General features: G+C 29.6%; 4 protein-coding genes across 4 annotated transcripts; all 4 read right to left on the reverse strand.

The window, feature by feature from the left end:
- Positions 1-493: 493 nt before the first annotated feature.
- LOC112776001 (FBD-associated F-box protein At4g10400-like) lies at positions 494-1,906 on the reverse strand. The gene is made up of 2 exons (XM_025819946.3): positions 857-1,906; positions 494-763 (listed from the first exon to the last, which is right to left on the reverse strand). The coding sequence occupies exons 1-2, from the start codon at positions 1,904-1,906 to the stop codon at positions 494-496; spliced, it is 1,320 nt and encodes a 439-aa protein (XP_025675731.1).
- Positions 1,907-4,567: 2,661 nt separating this feature from the next.
- On the reverse strand, positions 4,568-5,682 carry LOC112776002 (putative FBD-associated F-box protein At5g38570). The gene is made up of 2 exons (XM_025819947.1): positions 4,933-5,682; positions 4,568-4,840 (listed from the first exon to the last, which is right to left on the reverse strand). Exons 1-2 carry the CDS (start codon positions 5,680-5,682, stop codon positions 4,568-4,570), a joined length of 1,023 nt encoding a protein of 340 aa, XP_025675732.1.
- Positions 5,683-7,827: 2,145 nt separating this feature from the next.
- LOC112777570 (FBD-associated F-box protein At4g10400-like) lies at positions 7,828-9,409 on the reverse strand. The gene is made up of 3 exons (XM_072227608.1): positions 8,351-9,409; positions 8,002-8,283; positions 7,828-7,842 (listed from the first exon to the last, which is right to left on the reverse strand). Exons 1-3 carry the CDS (start codon positions 9,407-9,409, stop codon positions 7,828-7,830), a joined length of 1,356 nt encoding a protein of 451 aa, XP_072083709.1.
- Positions 9,410-17,006: 7,597 nt separating this feature from the next.
- On the reverse strand, positions 17,007-23,401 carry LOC112776004 (FBD-associated F-box protein At4g10400-like). The gene is made up of 3 exons (XM_025819948.1): positions 22,373-23,401; positions 22,032-22,280; positions 17,007-17,318 (listed from the first exon to the last, which is right to left on the reverse strand). The coding sequence occupies exons 1-3, from the start codon at positions 23,399-23,401 to the stop codon at positions 17,007-17,009; spliced, it is 1,590 nt and encodes a 529-aa protein (XP_025675733.1).
- Between the last annotated feature and the right edge of the window lie 1,096 nt (positions 23,402-24,497).

Here is a 24,497-nt window from a genome sequence, read left to right on the forward strand (position 1 = left end):
AAAAATTATTTAGATCATAATACTAATAGTATATCATAGGATTATTATTATTAATATATTAAAATTTAATACAAAGAGTGAAAAATAAGAAATACGTGATCTATGCACATGTTGATTTTTATTATATTTGTGTCAACTTAGTTACTAAAAATATTTATACTTATAACATCATCGGATAGATTTGGTGGAGAGAACGAGAGGAATTCTATCTTCTTTATATAAATAAAATAGACAAAGATACATTAGATAAAACCAATGAAGTAAAAGGTTTGTTGGGATCTATCAACACTTTCACATTTGGGAGCTTCATTCACCTGAATGGTGTAAAGTCAAAATGGTATATATCCATCCCTGTTGCTAAAATTATCTGGTTCCAATACTGAAGTACCAAGTACTGAATGAATTTTATTAGTATAAAAAATATGATAAAATATCTGAAGAGACATATGTGTTGAAATATAAAAAGAAAAAATTTATCAAAATTACGTTTCCTTTATGACTTGGGGATCCAGCAAAAGTTAATTTGGCACGCCTTAGAGCTCCTTGGCAAAAGTGATAATTCTTCTGGAAATCCTTTAGCTCTACTACGATCCACCTGAATATCAAGTGACTCCAAAACAAGTCCATGTTGAAGAACATAGGCGAAAAAATCTCTATCATCTCTGGATTCAACATATCTCTTGATTTTAATCACTTGCAGATGTGATGCAAGACAAGTAGGAACCCTCACCGGGTGTTCCCATTTTCGTGACGGATGTGGATCCTAGCAACAAACAACAAACACACTTAAAAAAGAATTGCCAGCAAAACAACCAAGTTACATAAATCATAGCTTGAACATGAGAACATGAAATACCAATATTATATATTGTAGAGCGTTAAAACCAATAGCAAGAAGTTTAAGCATGGGACATTTGTGAAGCATATCCATTATGTATCTGGTGTCGAAACACCTAACAGTAAGCTCTAGCCTCTGTAAACAGGTCAACTCCGGAATACTATGCTGAGGAGCCTCAGGCAAACAATCAAACACTGATGAACCCAGCTCCAAAATCCTTATCCTGCAAAGCTCCACAAGAAACTCCAGCACAAAGGATTGCTTATGGATGTCGATACTGGCTTCCTCCACATTGTGCAAGTTGCGAACACGGATCTCGCGAAACCCAGACACAACTTGGATATCAAGACGTTTAAGAGATGGTGTGTCTATAACAAGCAATCTAAGAGTCTCACCGAAATGAGATTTGAAGTGCAAACTCTTCAAAGAGGGAAAACAAATACTCAATTGGACCTCAAAGAAGTACGGACAGACTGAGTCAAGGATAAGAGTCTCAAGAGCAGTGCAGTGAGAGAGAATCTCCTCCAACTTACCATCAGAGGTTTTGACATTATACAATTGCAGTGTCTTGAGTGATGGCAAGTCATAACCACACGACGGTGCAGAAGGCGAAGGGGTTATTATGAGGCCGCCTTTTAAACGGAGAGTCACGAGGGAAGTGCAGCTGAAAACGCCGTTGGGAATAGCGACTTTGGGACCGGAGCAACAGAAGGAGAGATGGAGGTTCAATTCCTCGAGGTTTGGCCCTGAAACCTTTCTAATGAACCACTCCACAGTGTATTCATCGGAGTGATTTAGGTCACAGGTGAGACGAAAGGTTCGAATTGGCGGCGCTTTGTGGCGGGAGAGAATCCAATTAACGGTGGCGAGAAATCGCTTTTTTGTACTGACATCTGGCCAAGTATTGCGGTATGGAAATTGGTTTTGTTCGAAGTGGAGGTGTTGGAGGTGGTGGCAGAGGTGGGTCCAGCGGCGAGAGAGGACGGTGGTGAGGAAGGCGGTTTTGGTAGGGAGGAAGGAGAGGATGTGTAACAGTATGCAATCCGGCAAGTCGCTGATCCTGTCCATGGCGATTAGGGTTTCTCTGTTTCTGCGTTCTCTTCTACCTTCCTACTTCCCAGTGCCGCTTTTCAGGTTTTCCCTCATTCCTATCTATTACCTGTTATATATTATTCATTTATTCACATCAAATTTTTTCAATTAATAACATAATTGATGCGAAATGTTTTTAAAATATTTTTCAATTTATTTAAATATGTTAATTTATTAATTACTAATTTTATTGAATTAAAATAAATATCAAATTATTTAATATTTTTAATCATATTAACTATAATTAATTAATTACATAATTATTTAATATAATTAGAACAAATAAAATAATTTTGTTTTCGTTTTTTTTTTTATTTGTACTAATTTTTTTGTATTATATGTTTTGAATAATAATTTTTAAGAATGTTATAATTAATCGGGGTCAGATTTAGGTAATACCTGGTCATATATATAAAAAATAATTAATGAAGTGATTAATAATATTGTATCATATTTAATCTTTTACTTTAATTTATGTTATATATGTAATAATGGTTAAATAAATTTTTGAATTTAATTTTATTTGTTAAATTTTAATAATTATAAGGATAGGGCGGATACTAACAAAAGTGTGTTAGGGTTTAACTCTTTAGTACTCCGCATGTAGAAATGGAACGAATTTTATGCAGGTTATTATAGAACGGATCAAAATAGAATTGGACAAAGCAAAAACCTATTTCTATTTGTCTCATTGCCACCCCTAGTTTAATTGAGATAAATATTAAATTATTTAATATTTTATTTAACCATATTAATTATAACTAATCAATTAATTATTTGATTTGACTGAAATAAAAGAATTTATTTTGTTTTGGTTTATATCAATTTCTTGTATTATATATTTTGATCAACAATTTTTAAGAGTATCATAATTAATTATTTATTTGATTGAGATAAATATTAAATTATTTAATATTTTATTTGGCCACGTTAATTATAACTAATTAATTACAGTAATAAATAGATTAATTTTATTGTAATTTTTATTATTTTTTATTTTATGTATTTTAATTAATAATTTTTAAAAGTATTATAATTAATCATTTATTTAATTTAATTGAGATAAATATTAAATATTAAATATTTATTTGATCACATTAATTATTTGATTTGATTAGAATAAATAAATTGAATTTATTTTAATTAGATTATACTTACTCAAATCGATTTTAACATAATAAGAAAGTTTGAAATTTTTACTCATGATGAATAATATATATATAAATTCAACGATTAATGTTATTTAAAGAGAAATCTTTAAAAAAATGAGATTCTATTATAAATATTTTAAATTAATCACAAACTTTATATTACTATTAATAAGTAATTGTTATATTTTGAAAAAAATTAAAATTATTATTCATCGATTTCATTATTTTCAATATTAAAAATAGTTAAATTTAAATTTAATTAATTTTATAATTTTTTATACAAAAATTATTATGCGTATTTTCATTTAAAAATTTCAAATAAAAAATTTCCAGTGCAAGACACATATAGATATACTAGTTTGAATTGAAAAATGACTTCAGACTCGGGTGTTTATATTTGAATTTGTCTAACATATTTTGCTAAGTTTGAATCTATTATTTTATTCAGTATTATTTTTAGATCAAGTTCGAGTCATATTTCAGATAACTAGACTCGGTTTTAAATTATATTTTATAATTTAAATATATATTTTATAATTTAATCAATATTTTTTATATTATGTGATATTATTTTTATTTTAAAAGAATTTATTTTGATGTAAATATATATGATATAATATTTATTAAATTTAATTTTGATACACAACACATAAGTCAAAATAATGACAATGACAGTTGTACAACAAAATTTTTTGAACTATGTACAAAAAAAATTTTTTCTACACTACTGTACTACGTGCAATATTTTTAATGTTATATCAATAAATTTATTATTATGTACAAAAAATTTGTATTATCTTTCTGTACTTTTTAATAAAAATTTATGTATTGCTAACATAAAAAAGAAGAAATGTGTGATGGAGACGTATGTTAAATTTTTTTAAATTTATTTGTGCTAATTTAATTGGACTTAGTTATTAAAATAGTTGAATGTGTAACATCACCCAAATTATTATTTGGAGGCAACAACCAGCGGTATTCTATATCTTTTAGGTAAATAAAATAGATAAAGATACAAAATCAATGAAGTAAAAGATTTGTTGGGATCTATCAAGCACCTCAACATTTGGGAGCTTCATTCACTTGAATGGTGTAAAGTTAAAATGGTATCCTTGTTGGTAAAATTATCTTGTTCCAATACTGAAGTACCAATTACTGACTTTCGATATAAAACAAAAGGCTATATGAAATGAATGAATCTTATTAGTATCAAACATATGATAAATATCTGAAGAGACATCTGTGTTGAAATATTAAAAAAAAAATTTTTTTTATCAAAATTAAGTTTCCTTTATCACTTGGGGGAATCTACTCAAACTACAGAAGTTGTCTCAGATATGAAAAATTCAGCAATATAAACGGCATGAAAAAAAAGACTGATTTTGAACGGAGAATTCACTGCAAGGTACCTCAATGTCTGTGTTAAGTTGTTTGTATTTATAATTAGTAGGAAACTGTATCTGACTCGTATCATCCACCATTATACCTACACATAATCGTAAAGCCAGCTAAAGTTAATTTGGCACGTCTTAGAACTCCTTGGCAAAAGGGATAATTCTTCTGGAAACGCTTCAGCTTTCGCACGATCCACCTGAATATCAAGTGACTCCAAAACAAGTCCATGTTGAAGAACATAGGCGAAAAAATCTCTATCATCTCTGGATTCAAAATATCTCTTGATTTTAATCACTTTCAGATGTGATGCAAGACAAGTAGGAACCTTCACTGGGAGTTCCCATTTTCGTGACGGATGTGGATCCTAGCAACAAACAACAAACACACTTAAAAAGAATTGCCAGCAAAACAACCAAGTTACATAAATCATAGCTTGAACATGAGAACATGAAATACCGATATTACATATTGTCTATTAAAAACAATAGCAAGAAGTTTAAGCATGGGACATTTCTGAAGCATATCCATTATGTATCTTGTGTCGAAACACCTAACAGTAAGCTCTAGCCTCTGTAAACAGGTCAACTCCGGAATACGATGTGGAGGAGCCTCAGGCAAACAATCAAACACTGATAAGCCCAGCTCCAAAATCCTTATCCTGCAAAGCTCCACAAGAAACTCGAGCACAGATGATTGCTTATAAATGTCGATACTGGCTTCCTCCACATTGTGCAAGTTGCGAACACGGATCTCGCGAAACCCTGACAAAGCTTGGATATAAAGACGTTTAAGAGATGGTGTGTCTATAACAAGAAGTAATCTAACAGTGTAACCCCAATAAGATTTGAAGTGCAAACTCTTCAAAGAAGGAAAACAAATACTCAATTGGCCCTCCTCCTGGAATCGACAGACTGAGTCAAGAACAAGAGTCTCAAGAGCAGTGCAGTGAGAGAGAAGCTCCTCCAAGTTACCAACAGAGGTGTCGACATTATACAATTGCAGTGTCTTGAGTGACGGCAAGTGATAACGGCACCACGATGGAGGCGGCGAAGGGATTGTTATGCCTTTGAAGTGGAGGTGTTGGAGGTGGTGGCAGAGGTGGGTCCAGCGGCGAGAGAGGACGGTGGTGAGGAAGGCGGTTTTGGTAGGGAGGAAGGAGAGGATGTGTAACAGTATGCAATCCGGCAAGTCGCTGATCATGTCCATGGCGATTAGGGTTTCTCCGTTTCTGCGTTCTTGATAGTATGAACAAGTATCAATGTTTATTGTATGGTTATGCTAAATAGTATGGGTGTATTATGTTTGAAAAATTAATAATATTTTATTTTAAATGTTCATTTTTTAATTTATATTGGGCTAAATAATTAGCTTATTATACATATTATGCATATACTTTATTGGCTCCCTAACAAATTTATATTATATTACTTACATCAAATTTTTTTAATTAATAACATAATTGATGCGATATGTTTTTAAAATAAATTTTTAGTTTATGTAATTGCATTTTAGTTTTGTTTTTATTTTGAACGTTAAATTTAACCATTTATTTAAATAAAATAAAATAAAATTCTGATCTTAGTATATACTTAGATTAGAACAAAATGCGACATGTGAACATTTATATAAAACCGTATCAACATTTAACAAAAAGATAAAAGAAACCAAAAGAATCAAAATCAAATATTGGAGAGTTAAAAAATTGAAACTGTGGTTTTGTTCGGACGAGTTTAAAAAAAAAAAGATTTTTTTAAAGTAATTTTCTTAAAAGAAATTTTAGAAAAATAAAAATAATTTAATATCTAAATATTTCATATAAAAATATTTTTTTAAATAAAAAACTATTTAAAAAAATATAAATTATAAAAAAATAATTTATTTAAAATAAAAATAATATGATTAAGTGTAATTTATTTAGATGTGATTAAAAAATTATTGAATACTACATATAGAAAAAAATTGATATTATTAAAAGATAAAATTAAAATTTATTTTTATATATCATTTTTGTCTCCAACGTTTTCGTCCTATTTAAGTTCCTAACGTTTCAAAATCATCTCAATTTTGTCCCGCCGTCAATTCTATTAACAAATTCCTAACAGGACAACATTGAATCAATTTTAAAATGTTATGACTTAAATAGAACGATTGAAACGTTAAGAATAACTTTGGAACTTACCACAATTATTGAAGATAAAAACAATACTTTATTCTATATATAAATTATAAAAATATTAGACAACCAAGGACTTTGTATTTTAACCAAGTACTTAAAAATAAAAATCCACCCATGCATCTCTCTCTTTGATTACCTTCTTCGTCTACTTCGCCTTCTCTATTCTCCTTCTTTCAAGGTTCTCTTCTTCTAATGCGTTGTCATTGCGGTCGTTCCCATTGTGGCGTCTCTTTCTCCTCTTCCTTCTTCTCCTATATATATATATTTTAAACAAAATCACTAAGTACAAAAGTTTTGATGCATATTATACATTCCAAAACAATAGCAATAGAAGTATTTATAAGCTATGCAGCAAAACTATTAAGTATAAAAATTTTGGAACATAGCACAAATTAGCTATGTACAAAATTTCTGTGATATATCGATAAATTTTTGTGCCATATAAAATTTTTTATACTATATATAAAATTTTTTATATTATATCAATAAATTTATATATTATATATAAAAAAATTTGTGCTACATCAATATGAAGTGTGAAAAGAAGTGATATATGTATAAGTTGGTTTTTGTTGGATTTAAACTTAGTTACAAAAATACTTATACGTCTATCATGTTCGTATAGATTATAATTTGCAGAAGAGAACTTAGAGGAATTCTATCTTTGTTACATAAATAAAATAGATAAAGATACATAAGATAAAATCAATAATGAAGTAAAAGATATGTTGGGATCTATCAACACTTCACATTTGGGAGCTTAATTCACCTGAATGTTGTAAAGTTAAAATGGTATCCTTGTTGCTAAAATTATCTTGTTCCAATTCTGAAGTACCAATCACTTACTTTCTATATAAAACAAAAGGCTATATGAAATGAATGAATCTTGTTATATCAAACATATGATAAATATCTGAGGAAAAGTCTAGGGGCCAGCAATTTTATTGCATTTTGGCCAGCATGTAACCAGCAGAGAAAAGTGAGCCATTGGATGAAATCTCACATCAATCTCACACCATCAAATCATCATTGATGACTAGTTGATGGCTACCAATCACAAATGTTGCTGGCCCCTAGCATTGCTCAATATCTGAAGAGACATCTGTGCTGAAATATAAAAAGAAAAAATTTATCAAAACTACGTTTCCTTTATCACTTGGGGGAATCTACTCAAACTACAATAGTTGTCTCTGAAAAATTCAGCAATAAAAACGGCACAAAAAAAAAAGACCGATTTTGAAAGGAGAATTCACTGCAAGGTACCTCAATGTCGGATGAATTGTGTTATTTGTATTTATAATTAGTGGGATACGTACACATAATGGTAAAGAAAACAAAACATATGGTACCTGATTCCAGCAAACCTTAATTTGGCACACCTTGGATCTCCTTGGCAAAAGGGATAATTCTTCTGGAAATCGTTTAGCTCTCGCACGATCCACCTGAATATCAAGTGACTCCAAAACAAGTCCATGTTGAAGAACATAGGCGAAAAAATCTCTATCATCTCTGGATTCAAAATATCTCTTGATTTTAATCACTTTCAGATGTGATGCAAGACAAGTAGGAACCTTGACTGGGTGTTCATTTTCGTGACAGAAGTGGATCCTAGGAACAAAGAACAAATACACCTAAAAGAATAGCCAGCAAAATAACGAAGTTAAATAAACCATAGCTTGAACATGAGAACATGAATACCTTATCATAAGGGCCAGCGTTAAAAATAATAGCAAGAAGTTTAAGCATGGGACATTTCTGAAGCATATCCATTATGTATCTGGTGTCGAAACACCTAACAGTAAGCTCTAGCCTCTGTAAACAGGTAAACTCCGGAATACGGTGCAGAGGAGCATCAGGTAAACAATCAAACACTAATAAACGCAGCACCAAAATCCTTATCCTGCAAAGCTCCACAAGAAACTCGAGAACAAAGGATTGCTTAGCAATGTTGATACGGGCTTCCTCCACATTGTGCAAGTTGCGAACACGGATCTCGCGAAACCCTGACACAGCTTGGATATCAAGACGTTTAAGAGATGGTGTGTCTATAACAAACAATCCAAGAGGGTTCCAAAAACAAGATTCGAAGTGCAAACTCTTCAAAAAAGGTAAACAAATTCTCAATTGGCCTTGGCCCATGCGTGATCGAACGATTAAGTCAAGAATAAGAGTCTCAAGAGCAGTGCAGTGAGAGAGAATCTCCTCCAACTCACCAACATTATAGGTTTCGACATTATACAATTGCAGTGTCTTGAGTGATGGCAAGTGATAATGGCACGACGATGAAGGCGGCGAAGGGATTTTTATGTCGCCGTTTAAACGGAGAGTCACGAGGGAAGTGCAGCTGAAAACGCCATTGGGAATAACGACTTTACGATTGGAGCGACAGACGAAGGCGAGTTGGAGGTTCAATTCCTCGAGGTTTGGCCCTAAAACCTTTCTAATGAACCACTCCACAGGGTATTCATCGAATTGATGTAGGTCACAGGTGAGACGAAAGGTTCGAATTGGCGGCGCTTTGTGGCGGAAGAGAATCCTACTAACGATGGCGAACAATCGCTCTCGTGAACTACTGAAGTCTGACGAAGTTTGGTTGCCGTTATGAAATTGAATTTGGTTGAACTCGAAGTGTTGGAGGTCGTGGCAGAGGCGGGTCCATCGGCGAGAGAGGACGGTGGTGAAGAAGGCGGTTTTGGTAGGGAGGAAGGAAAGGATGTGTAAGAGTATACAATCCGGCAGGTCGCTGATCCTGTCCATGGCGATTAGGGTTTCTTTGCTTCTGTGTTCTGTTACTCCCCAGTGCGGCAGTTCCCTCTTTTCCGTTCCCTCCAATCTATTTATTTTCGGTCCGTACCAAAAGATTCGGCGGCTCATAAGAAGGCATTGATATTATTCATAAAATAGTTTTAAAAAATTTAAAATATAATAAAAATAATTAATAAATATTATATATTTTATGAATTATAAAAAAAACCTTGTATTTAGTAAATAATTTTTTTATTTGATCTGAATTTTTGTGACATTTAAATAAATATTTGAAAGATGCATACAAAAAAATTAGGGCAAAATTTGATTTTTATTTTTTTATTTTTTAAAAAATATGGTTATTTACGATAAAAAAAATTAAAAAAATTAATCAACATAAAATTACCAAATTTAAGAATAAAAAGATCTTATTTTTCTAATAAAAACGGTAAAACTTTGCAACAAAATCGTATTTCTAAAGTTTTTTTTATAATATATATTTAATATATAGTTCTTCTCATCGTATTTTTAAATCTTTCGAAAATTTAATTGTTATTAGTATTTTTTGAGTTCATTTTGTCAATCACGTGAATTTTCAAGTATGATTTTCGTAGTTTATTCTTTATTATCTATTATATATTATTAAAATCATATTTTTTTTAATTAATAGCATAATGACAGGGCATATTTTTAAATATATTTACTGATTTATTTTATTTAATTTATTTAAAAATATTTATTAATTAATTATTTATTTTATTTGATTGAGATAAATATCAAATTTATTAATAATTTTTTTGATAATATAAACTATAACTAATTAATTATAATAATTATTTGATTTGTTTTGAAACAGATAAATAAATTTTATTTTAATTTGTATCTTTTTTTATCTTATATATTTTAATTAATAATTTTTAAAAATATTATAATTAATTATTTATTTTATTCGATTGAAATAAACATCAAATTATTTAATATTCTATTTGATCATATTAACTATTACTAATCAATTATTTTAATTATTTAATCTGACAAGAATAAATAAATTAACTTTATTTTTATTTACATTAATTTTTTCGTCTTATGTATCTTGATTAATGAATTTTAAAAGTATCATAATTTTTGTATGGCATATTTATAAGATATTTTTTTATTTATTTAATTTATTAGATCCATTATTTAATTTAATAAATTTAAATATATATTATTTGATTCAATTTATTGTTACGTCAATGTTTAAGTCGTTATTTACTAAAAATTTCTCTTCATTTTTTTCTTAATTTTAAATTTTAGATTTTTATTCATGGTTTATATTTTTAATTTTAATATCAACTTATTTTTTGGCGACTTATTATCTAATAGGCTGCGTTTGTTTACAGAGACAGGACAGAGACACTGAATTAGTGTATTTTGTGTCCATCCTAACAGGAAGGACACAGAGACACTAGGGGTGTGCATGGCCCGGCCCGGCCCAATCTCGAACACTTTAGAGGCTAATTTGGTGTGATTTCATCGGGTCTAGGATCGGGTATGGGTCTCAAAAATAGACCCGGTCATTATTTCGGGTCGGGTCCGGGCCATAGCTCGGGTCACCCGAAATCGGCCCGGTGACCCGGTCATCATATATAATTAATATTTTGTGTTATTAGTGATGGATGATGACTATTATTATGTGAAATTTAAGTGTTGTAAATCTTAATATTTTGTGTTATTAGTCATTATATATAAGACTATAAGTTAATATTTTATATTTAAAATACATAAGACTTTAGACTAATGCATAATCTTGTGTTATTTGTATTGATTTAAATATTTGGTGTTATTAGGCAATATTAGTATTGATTACGGTTATGCTTTAATTTTAGAGAAGAGTTGGTTCTTATTATATTTTTCTAAGTGAATTTTACCATGTCAAATAATGATTGGACTCTTAGAAATTTGGATATTTTTACATGCTAACTTACAAGAAGGTATCAAGGTAATATAATGTTAACGGTCCGGTTTTCACCCGGTTTTTACCCGGTATAATCGTGGCCCGAAAGTGTATAGGTTTCATCGGGTCTAGGGTCGGGTTCGGGTCTAACAAATAGGCCCGATATATATTTCGGGTCGGGTCTGGGTCACATCAAACCCGGTTTCACCTGGTCCATGCACACCCCTAAGAGACACTAACAAGGAACACAACTTATTTTTTATTTTTTCTTTCATTATTTTTGTTAATTTTTCATAATTATATTTTTTATTATTATATTTTTCATCTCAAATTTTTTGAATAAAAAAATGAAAATAAATTGGATTTTCATAATTTGTTCTAATTTATCACCAAACAGAATACAAGAACACAAAATTTTGTGTCTTTGTCCATCAGTATCTTGTCCTGTACTATTCTCAGTGTCCTGTCATGTCCTGTTCTCAAAAACAAACGCAGCCATAGTTATGTACTCATCATCAATCAATTATATGATTGTGAATATTTCTTTAATTTATTTTTGTATTTTATAACTTATTTAATGTAAGAAACTATATATACTAAAAAAGAATCTCATTTTTTTTACCAACTACTTTTTTATTCATTAATACCTTTTTTTTTATTATGATGCATTATTTTTACTTTTTGATTATTTTATAAACTATAAAATATTATTATTTATTATTGTATTCTATCTCTTCTATTTCTATTATTTTAATCCTATTTATAAAATATTTTTAAATTTAATTTATTTAAATGTATTTATTAATTAATTATTAATTTGATTGGATAAAAATAAATATAAAATTATTTAATATTTTCAATTAAATATTATAACTAATTAATTACATTAATGATTTGATTTAAATAAAATAAATGAAATAATTTTATTTTAATTTTTATCAATTTTTTGCGTTATATATTTTGATTAATAATTTTTAAGAGTGTTATAATTAATTATTTATTTATTTATTTGACTGAAATAAATATTAAATTATTTAATAGTTCATTTCATCATATTAACCATAACTAATCAATTATATTAATTATTTGATTTGAGTGAATTAAATAAATTAATTTTATTTTAATTTTTTCATCTTATATTTTTTATTAATAATTTTTAAATGTGTTATGATTAATCATTTATTTAATTTGATTGAGATAAATATCAAATTATGTAATATTTTATTTGACCATATTAACTAAAATTAATCAATTATATTAATTATTTAATTTGACTGTACTAAATGAATTAATTTTATTTTAATTTGTATTAATTTTTTTTGTCTTATGTATTTTAATTAATGATTTTAAAATTATTATAATTAATTATTTATTTGATTTGATTGGATTGAGATAAATATCAAACTAGTTATTATTTTATTTGACTATATTAACTATATATAATTAATTATATTAATTATTTAATTTGACTGAAATAAATAAATTGATTTTGTGGTATTTATGTGGAATTAGAGTGAGATATATGTTTCGGAGGCAAATTTTGCGATATCCGTGACTAGAAAGCGAACCGTAAAAGTTGGATTTTCGTTTGGTGAGGCTTCGAGGTTTTGAACACTTGAGAAACGGAGGTATTTGTGGTGCTTCGACATTAGGAAAGAATCGGCTAAAGTATAGTTTTGGTTTCTCGTAGTTAATGTTTAATATCACGTGAAAACTTAGGTTAAAAGACCTGATTAGGATAGGAATGAACTGAAAGAATTATTGATGGATTGTGTATATGGTATATGATGTGTGATTTGATTGTTGTAAATGATTTGCTAGGAGTTGGTTGGTTTTGGAAAAATATTTAATATTGGTATTGGTTTGATTTTGAAATAATTTGATACTGGAAATGATTTGAATGATCGAGAGGTGTTTGATTTAGTGGTTGGGACTAGAAATTTGAGTTTTAAAGGAGATACTGCCGAAATTTCTATAAAAATAGTTAGAGTTTTGATATGAAGTGTTATTTTAAAAAGAAAAAAAATTATTATGTGGCTTGTATATTTGAGACTATTTGTTGACCTTCTGTCGCAAGATGTGATCGGACACTTTAACTCCCCGGGTTCTTTCATGGGCATATATATATATATATATATATATATATATATATATATATATATATATATATATATATATATGTGTGTGTGTGTGTGTGTGTGTGTGTGTGTGGATTTTGAATATTATATTATTGAATTTGGAGTTTGACTCCATAGAATATTATATTTGAGCTTGGAGTTTGACTCTATGGATATTATTTTTGAGCTTGAGGATGTGCACACAGAGGGACTGTCCAATGGTTAACTATCAGGACATGTCGGATTGGCTATATAACCGACAGATGAGACTCATCAACCATTAGACAGGCATACATCATATACATATGTATGTTTTGTTTGATTGTGCATTAATTGGGCTTGCTTATATGATTATTATACTTAATTACCTGCTATATTTACTACCTTGTGTATCTGTATCCTACTTGTGTTTGCTTTGTCAGTATTGCTTGTCTGTGTATCGGTGTTTTGGAGGGCTGGAGGAAGCAGAAAGTGAAGGGTTAAGTTAGAAATTGATTTAGAACTTGAGAACCTTAGACAGTTACCTACTTTCTGGTTTAGTTTATTTTCCTTAAGTTTAATTTCGAGTGTCGGAGTTCTAGAAATGCCTCTGATTTTTTGGGACCTTTTATATTAACTATACGGGCACCTTTACCATGCTGCGAACTCCCGATTCTCATTTCATACATATTCATGTTGTTTTTCAGATGCATGTCGAGAGGCACCTCACTGAGCGTCTGGAGTTTCTTGTGCAAGCGAAGTTTTTTTTTTGGATGTTGTATTTTGTATTTATGATATGTGTATATGTATATAGATTCTCCTCTGTATATATTTTATGTTTGTCCCTCCTAGAGGTTGACTTGGAGAAACAGATGTTTATTCTGTAGTTTGAGTTATATTTTGGGTTGTATATATATATAATTACATACTCTGGCCGGCCTTAGTTTCGCAGGTCTAGTTTGGAACTTGTTATATCTGTATTTTGAAACTCTAATCTGTATATTATATTTTTGGCTTTCTTTTGAGCTTATCTATCCGTTTTACGATTATCCATACAAGTGTGACACGATTTTCTGTTTTTGCTTTTGCTTAACTTCTTCTTCAAGGTTCCTAGTTACAAAATTCTTTCAACTATATTTATATATGTCTTTTCTTTTAGAGGTCGTAATACCTCGTCACCTCTACTTTACTATTTAAGCGTAAAATTCTGTGTGGTAGAGTGTTACATATGTTATTATTTAAATTACTATTTTAGTGTTTTAATTTGTAATTAAATATTTTAAAGATTAATCATATTTTATAATAATAAAATATAATTATAACAATAATTATGTTACGTATATATAAAAAATAATCACTTATACAGAATAAATTTTAAAATACAAAATATATATTAAAAATAAGTTATAATATATATTTATACAGAAATTCATAGTAGATTATTTGACAACTAATTTTTTTATGTAAAGATAATATTTTTATTATAAAAATTATCATGTTGTATATATTTCGCTCCATTATCAAAATTTTCTGGATCCGTCACTGAATAAGAGTATGTAATCCAACATGGCGCTGATCCTGTTCATGGCGATTAGGGTTTCTCCGTTTCTGCATTCTCTTTTAATTTCCCATTTTACAGCTCCCACTTTTTCCCTCCTCCTCATACATTATTGATTATTAAAAATGTTATTTGTATACCAAAATTAGTATTAAAATTCGTCATTAATATATTTGCGTATAAATATGTGTGATTTTTTTGCTTCTCTTCGCAACACTGCACCTCCACTGCTTGCGCTGCCACCGGTAGATCTTCTCCCGTTATTTTTTTATTTTTTGTTTTTCATTTTATCATTTTGCTAATTCTAAAATTCAGCAGGATTTTGTTGTTGTCACTGCCGCCAAAGGTTGTTGCTGCTATTCTGTTTTTTTCTGGTGGCTAAACTTGTTGCTCGTTGCTCAACTTGCTCTCCATGGCCGTCATTTGAAGAAGGTAACGATCGTTACTTTTCCCTTTCGGCATCTTTTTCTTTTTATTTGTACTGGTACTTGTAACTAATTATAATTGTTTAGTAGGGAAGAAATTAGTGACTAAATTTGTGTGGGGCTTCTACTTATTTTTGGTATTAGGTTTTTATAAGAGCCACTATAAAAAAATGATACTCTTAAGAATCTGCTCTCTAGTTAAATGTTGGTGATATATTAGTTGAGCAGAAGACAAAAGTTTTAACAATGTGTTCAGTATATGATGATCATTTGTGGTAGAAAAGCTCTCTATTTTTTACAAGACCATGTAATATGTAGTTGTGTTTCACTATTGCAGCTGCAAATGGTGTAGTCATTGCAACAGAAAAGACACTGCCTTTTATATCAATTGATGAAGCATCAGTAAGTTTGTTATTTGTTAAAGTTTTCCTTTTGTCGGCTATATCTTGTGGTTAGTGTTTACATATAATTTTTAATTTTGTTATTCTCAAACTTCAGATATTAATTGCCAAGTGAATTATCTAAGTATATTTTAAATGTCAAGAGAACATGCAAAAGTGTGGTCATTATTATTTTGAAATTTGATCTTAGTTCTTTGTTCTATTCCATTGCAGGTCCAAAAAATTCAATTATTACCACCAAATGTAGGGGTTGTATAAAGGTTTGTTTCTTTTTATGTATTTAAATATTTTAAAGTTAAATATATTTTTATGATATCATTAATAATGTTTATGTGGTGTCTTCTTAGCCATGAGAGGCCACTTAAGGTTTATCTTCTTTTAATTTTTTGCTCATGCCTGCAGGTAGTATATTAAAATAGATGATTCTCTTCATATTTTGTGCACAATAATAAGAGGAAAGAATGATGAAAAAAAATAATATTTCTATCTTACCCATCAGTATATTAGCAAATCAATCAACTATATATGTTTGTGAACATAGATACTGATGTAGATACCTATAGTTTTGAAGAAGTAAGTATGCGGGTTAATACATTTATCTTATTTTATTAACTACCAAGTCTTAGGTGTTGTTTATTTTTTTATTTTAATTTTTAATGTGTAATGAGAAATTGAGATGTATAATATATAATAAATTTTATGGAAGCAGGATTACATTTGTGCAACGAGATTGAAACATCTATAAATAAGTGAGTGAATACTTACTTTTAGGGATAAGTACTTTTTTCGTCCCTAAAATTTGAGGTCAAAATCAAAATCATCCCCGACTTTTTTTTTTCTTATTAAAATCATCCCCAACATTACAAAACGTTATAAAATCGTCATTTTCTATTTCTTTTGACCAAATTACCCATAACTATTAATAAAAATAATATTAAAAAAATAAAACCCCACCCCACCCACACCCAGCATCTCTTCGTCTCTTCCCCCACCCCAAACCCACCCCCAATTTCCCTTCCTCCTACTCTTTGACCCTCCACCCCAAATCTCATCCCATCCCATCATCATCATTAGTTCCCACCTTTCATCTTCTTCTTCTTCTCATATCTTCTTTCTTTTTCTCATTCACAACAACAACCCTTCATCTTCTTCTTCATCTTCTTCGTCTTCACTTCCATGCGGTGCAGAGAAGATCAAGCCCGTTCACTATCGGAGCGGCCATGGCCTAGGATGCAGATCTTCTGGAAGAGCCAACCGGTGTCGGAGCCAGATCCGTGGATTATGAAGACGGTGGCGGTGGGTCCCTTCTCCTCTGCTTCTTCGCTCCCTCCGACTCCTCCCTCCGCACATGCTTCTCTTGCTTCGTTCCCATCCATCACCTTCGCAGACTCGCTTTCGGCACCAAGATTGAAACTTTGAGCCCTGGCCCTCTGCCTTCTAGAGACCGTGCACTCCCACATCTCTGCCACTGCGAGGTCTACGGGATCTTCACATGCAACCGCATCCTCTTTAACCACACGCAAGATCACACAAGCCGTTGGCCGGATCAAGTTTGGGTCTGCAGAGAAAGCTCTTCTTGTCAGCGTCGAGCTCCATCACCCACAGCTGCGACAGTGCTAACGCCAGCAGCAGTAGGAGGAATTTTTTTTATTTTTGTCACTTCCTTCCTCTTTTCGTTCTTCCTTTTTTTATTTTTTTTTTACTTTTTGAAGAACATAAAAAATTTCTATTATTGCTGATTTTGATCTGAAGTTGTAGCTAATGATGATTGTTGAATTGTTAAATCTAAAATTTCTGTTGATTTATTTTATGGTTGTTGTTGAATTGGCTGAAAATGCTGAATTTGTTGTTGCTAAATCTAAAGTACTTAACCCTTAAAATTTATTTTGTGGTTGTTGTTGCTGAATTGGCTGAAGGGAAAGGTTTTTTGTTTAAGTTGAGAAGAAGAATTGAGGTTTGGGGAAGGAGAAATTCAAAGAGAGTAGCAGAAACGGAATAGAGAGAGAACAGGGAAGAGATATCGGTGGCAAGGACAGAGTTGGAGGGTTTGTTTTTGTTTTTGTGGTTGTTGTTGTTGTTGCTGAATTGGATGAAGGGGGAGGGTGTTTGCTTTAAGCTTGAGAAGAAGAATTGGGGTTTGAGAAATGGGGAATTCGAAGAGGAGTAGGAGGAAGAGATGGGGAGGGAACATGAACAGGGGGAGTTCGAAGAGGTAGGGGGTGGGGGTGTTTTTATTTTTTGTTATTATTATTTAATATTATCTTTATTATTTGTTAAGGGTAATTTGGTCAAAAAAATAAATTTGATGTAGAAAAGGACGATTTTATAACGTTTTGTAACGTTGAGGATGATTTTAATAATAAAAAAAGATTAGGGACGAAATTGATTTTGACCCCAGATCTTGGGGATGAAAAAAGTACTTATCCCTTACTTTTACATGATATTGTAACTGAGGTTTTTTCTTTATTATTTTACTAATTAAGTCATATTTTTTAGGGCTATTGAATAGATAGAATAGGCATTTGATCAAGTCAAAGACTTGGTTATTATTAGGTTAAGATTCAATATCTAATTTTTTTAAACATGATTTGAAGTTTTTTAAACATTTATAATTTTGATGAACTAATTATATTTGTATGCGTTGTAATATTTTACTTAAATGACTCAAATAAAAAAATAATTTGAGGTTTATTTTAGTATACCGAAAAAATTGGTATTCTAAACTCGTCGATAATGGTGACAAATTAAAGAGGATATTGCGAGAAATATTTGCCACATACCTATCAATTTGTTACTAGTTTAAAAGGAATTTGCAATGACATTTGCGATAGTATTATAATTAATTGACTATATATTATTTTCTAGCTCATTAGTGACTACTTCGTAATTTTTCTTTCTCATTTAGAATAGCTTTGGTTTAGCGACAAAATTCCTACAAATTTGATCAAAGTCTTTTCAAAGATTAGCTATAGATTTACTACAAAATGTGATGGATTTGCAAACATATTAGGGCCAACTTGCGACGAGTTAGGTTCGGAAAAATTCCTCGCTAATTAACGTCAACTAAGCATTTCATTTTGTCTACGAAGTTAGTTTGGATTTAGCGATGAGTCTGCTACAGTAGAGTTTGTCGCTAATTAGCGACTATCGTTTAATCTATTTCTTCTATGAAATTAGCTTTTATAAAAGTGATGGATTTGCGACTATCTATTCGGTCGCTAAAAAACTTTCCGATGAATTAGCAACTGTTGCGTTTGCCTCACTAATCTGCGACTTGTAATTAGCGAGGAAAGCATTAGTTGCTAGGCGGTAGCTAATCCATCACAAATCATATTTTGCGTCATATTAGCGACGATTTTACGACAATTTATGTAGTAGCTAATCGGCCTTATTCTTGTAGTGATTTTTATTTTAATATCTATTTTATACTTGTGGTTGATTTTGGTGTGCATATAGCATAGTCAAATTATAATATATTATTTAATGACTATATTACGTGTACACCAAAATTAGCTACTAGTATAAAATATATGTTGAAATATAAATACATGCTAAAAATATATTAAACCATATATGTATTTATATATAAATATATAAGCTGATTTTAATATACGAATAATATTTTTTATTATTTAAATCAAATTTCTTCGATAGCAAGTTAACGTAGTATATTTAAAAATAATTTTTTATTTAATTTATTTAAATAAATTAATAATTATTTAATTAATAAAATTAAAATAAATATTAAATTATTTTTTTTTTGGTGACTCTTTTATTTTTTATTTGAATACATTAAATATAACTAATCAATTTTATTAATTATTTAATTTAACTAAAGTAAATAAATTAATTTTATTTTAATTTATATTAATTTTTTGTATTATATATTTTGATGAATATTTTTTAAAGATGTCATAATTAATTATTTATTGAATTTAATTGAGATAAATATTAAATTATTTAATATTTTGATTGACCACGTTAACTATAATCATATTTCGTCTTATGTATTTTAATTAATAATTTTTTAAGGTATTATAGTTTTTATTTGACATATTTATAAGATATTTTTTATTTATTTAACTTAGTTTAATATTTTATTGAGTCAAACAATTATAATTAATTTATCATATTAATTATTTAATTTAATTATTTTATTATATATTATTTGATTCAATTTATTGTCACCTAAATATTTGAGTAGTTGTTTACTAAAAGTTTTTTTTCTTCGTTTTTTTTCTTAATCTTAAATACTTTTGTTTTAAATTTTCAAATTGTATTCATTATTTATATTTTCTATTTTAATATCAAATCTAATATTTTTATTAATAGTTCCTTATAATTTATTGTCTAGTAGTTATATATCCACTATCAATTATATTATAGTGAATATTTTATTAATTTTTGAAAAAAATAATTCATTCCTTTTTTTTTTTTACGTATTTATGTATTTCATCACTTATTTACGGTAAAAAATCATATATGCTAAAAAAAATTATTTTTACCAATTATTTTTCTATGCAGTAATACTTTTTTCTTTTTATAATGCATTATTTCTACTCTTTGAATTTTTTATAACTTATAAAATATTGTTGTTCGTTATGGTAGTTTATCACTTCTATTTTTTTTTATTTTGTTTCTATTTATTTAAATTTTTTTAATTTTTATTATAAATTTTATCATTTTTATTCCATACAAGTTAATATATCATAACTCTTTATATGTTGAGTTATCTCAATATTTAAATTATATTTCTTATGTGCTTAATATTATTTTTAATTTGAGAGATTGAGTGATGAAATAAAAACTGTTGTGCATCTTCTTTTTCGTCTTTTAGTAGGAATCATGAGTAATTATATTTAATGGTACTTATTCATAAATAGTAAGTATAAATTTTATCCTATTTTCTCTTAAAAAAATTTTTATTATCTACCTTGAAATAGAGAAAACATTATAAATTATTTTGGAGCAATAAGTTTGTCATTGTTGTGATAAGATATCATGCATTCAATAGATTCTTAAACTAATAAGAAAAATTGTTTCGGTACAAATACAACTACTTCAACTCAAGAGTAAACAAAATATATTGTAAAATTTTAACTTAAACAACATTCATCATATTACTTTAATTCCAAGAATGAAATAATAGCATAATATAAAACAGTTCTAAATAAAAATTTTAACAAAAACAGTTCTCATAATAGTTTTTTTTTTTGTTATGATAATAAAAAAGATAATTCAAAGATAAATTTTATCTCAAGGTATATTATACATATTATCTCAGTCTTAACATAAGAATAAAAAGATTTGAGAATTTTACTCATAAATTATGAGAAAATGTCTACAAATTCAACCACAATATTACTTAAAAAAATCTTTAAAAAAAAGAATTTAATGTAAATCACATAATTTAATCGCAAACTAAAATTTTACTCGGAATGTTTAATATTTGGGCCGTCTCAAAATTCGATCCTCCATACTTAATAATATTTTGTTACAAATTCAGATTTTTTTGTAACAGTTCCAATAGTGCTTTTTCTTGTAGTGTTCTAAGGTGTTGCCATTGCTGTCGTCCTCGTGATGACGCCTCCTTCTCCTATATATATATACATTCAACAAAATCATTAAGTACAGGAATTTTGATGCATAGTATATATTCCAAAACAATAGCAGTAGAAGTATTTATGAGCTATGCAGTAAAACTATTAAGTATAAAAATTTTGTAACAGAAACTTTATCACTTGGGGGAATCTACTCAAACTACAATAGAACTTGTCTCAGATATGAAAAATTTAGCAATATAAACGGCACAAAAAAAAGAGTGATTTTGAAAGGAGAATTCACTGCAAGGTACCTCAATGTCGGATGAATTGTGTTATTTGTATTTAGAGAAAAGGATAAATAGGTGCCTGACCTTTTGTTTCGTGGACATTTTCGTCCCTGACCATTGAAAAATATTTTTAAGTCCCTGACCTTCACAAAATTTGGACGAATCAGTCCCTCCGTCCATATGCCTCCGTCAGAGACCGATCCGTCCAAATGCCTCCGTCAGAGACTCATCTGTCCAAATTTTGTGAAGATCAAGGACTTAAAAGTATTTTTCGTCAAGAACAAAAATGTCCGCGCGAGACAAAAGGTCAGAGACCTATTTGTCCTTTTCTCTTGTATTTATAATTAGTAGGATACGTACACATAATGGTAAAGAAAACATATGGTACCTGATTCCAGCAAAAGTTAATTTGGCACGCCTTAGAGCTCCTTGGCAAAAGGGATAATTCTTTAGCTCTCGCACGATCCACCTGAATATCAAGTGACTCCAAAACAAGTCCATGTTGAAGAACATAGGCGAAAAAATCTCTATCATATCTGGTTTCAAGATATCCTTTGATTTTAATCACTTGCAGATGCGATGCAAGACAAGTAGGAACCTTCACTGGGTGTTCCCAAACTCGTAACAGATGTGGATCCTAGCAAAAAACAACAAATACACTTAAAAAAGAATTGCCAGCAAACAACAAAGTTATACAAACCGAAGCTTAAACATGAGAACTCAAATTACCTTATTAACAGAGTCAGTGATAAAAACAATAACAAGAACTTTAAGCATGGGACACTTCTCAAGCATATTCATTATATATCTCGTGTCGAAATACCTAACAGCAAGCTCTAATCTACGTAATGAGGTAAATTCCGGAATAAGATCCGGAGGAGCCTCGGGCAAACAAGTAAACACCAAGTCACCCAGGACCAAACTCCTTAACCAGCGAAACTCCACAAGAAACTTGAGCACAAAGTCTCGCGAAGTAACGTTGATAGTAGCTTCCTCCACATTGTGCAAGTTGGAAACACAGATCGAAGGAAACTGCTGCCTACATTCGAGTCCATAAATTCTAATAGGGTCGAAATCTGATCGGAAGTTCAATTTCTTCAAAGAAAGAGGAAAGTGAATTCTCAATCCGACCTCGCTGACTTGACGGTTTAAGTCAAGAATGAGAGTCTCAAGAGCAGTGCAGTGAGAGAGAAGCTCTGCCACGTCATCAATAGAGGCCTCGACCTTGTGCATCTCCAGAGTCTTGAGTGATGGCAAGTGATAACCGCACGACGAAGAAGAAGGCGAAAGGAATGTTATGTTGCCGCCGCTTAAACGGAGAGTCACGAGGGAAGCGCAGCTGAAAACGCTGTTGGGAATAACGACTTTGCAATCGGGGAGACCGACCATGGAGAGTTGGATGTTCAAGTTCAATTCCTGGAGGTTTGGCCCTAAAACTTTTGTAATGAACCACTCCACAATAGTGTATTCATTGAATTGAGCTAGGTCACAGGTGAGACGAAAGGTTCGAATTGGCAGCGCTTTGTGGCGGGAGAGAATCCGATTAACGATGGCGAACAATCGCTTTCGTGAATAGAACTCTGGCCATGCATGGCTGCTGTTATGAAATTGGATTTGGTTGAAGTCGAAGTGTTGGAGGTCGTGGCAGAGGTGGGTCCATCGGCGAGAGAGGACGGTGGTGAAGAAGGCGGTTTTGGTAGGGAGGAAGGAGAGGATGTGTAAGAGTATACAATCCGGCAGGTCGCTGATCCTGTCCATGGCGATTAGGGTTTCTTTGCTTCTGTGTTCTATTACTCCCAGTGCGGCACTTCCCTCTTTTCCATTCCCTCCAATCTATTTATAATTTTATATTCGGGTTAACTATCCGTACGGCCGTACCAAAAGATATTATTTATGAGTAATAAAAGATATGATAACAAATACTATATTTTTTAGGAATTGATTCTTAAAAGATATTATTCATAAATTTAGAATAATTAACAAATACTATATTTTTTGAGTAATAAAATTTTTTTGAATTTAGCAACTATTTTTCTATTTGATATGAATTTTTACGATAATATCCAAATAAAAATTTAGAAAGTGCAAAAAAAAATAGAGTAAAATTTGATTTTTAATTTTTTTATTTTTAAAAAAATATGGTCATTTATAATAAAAAAATTTATTTAATATAAAATTATCAAATTTAAAGATAAAAAGATCTTATTTTTTTAATAATGATTGCAAATCTTTACAACAGAATATTATTTCAAAAGTTTTTTTTATAATATATATTTAATGGGCTTGTTTGAGTGATTTTTAAGAAAATACCTTTTTTCGAATTATCTTTTTTTAAAAGATCTTGTGAAAAGTTAAATTAATTTTATGTTTGGATACTTCATATAAAAAGATATTTTTAAAGAAAAACATCCTTTTTTTGTTCAAAAAAAAGATTTAAAAAAAGATTTAAATTGCAACTTCTTAAAAAAGATTTTTTTTTATTTTTTTAGTATTTTTATTTTTACCATTAAAAATTTGTCAAACACACTAAAAAATAAAAAATATATTTTTTCATTAAAAAAGATCTTTTTTTAATCAAGATAATGGCGTCCGCCAATGAGTAATAGCTCAAATGGCATAGTCTCCCCATACTCAATTAAGAAGTTGCGGGTTTGAGTCCTATCTTTGGTAAAAAAAAAAAAAAAAAAGATATAATGGCGTCCAAACAAACACATTATATCTTTCTTTTTGTCACATTTTTTAATTTTTTGAGAATTTATTTGTTAATTGTCGTTAGTATTTTTTTGGGGTTCATTTTGTTAGCAACGTGACTTTTTGAATATCATTTTAGGAGTTTTTAAAGTCATATTTTTTT

Source organism: Arachis hypogaea, chromosome 19, assembly GCF_003086295.3.
Source record: "Arachis hypogaea cultivar Tifrunner chromosome 19, arahy.Tifrunner.gnm2.J5K5, whole genome shotgun sequence".
NCBI lineage: Eukaryota > Viridiplantae > Streptophyta > Magnoliopsida > Fabales > Fabaceae > Arachis > Arachis hypogaea.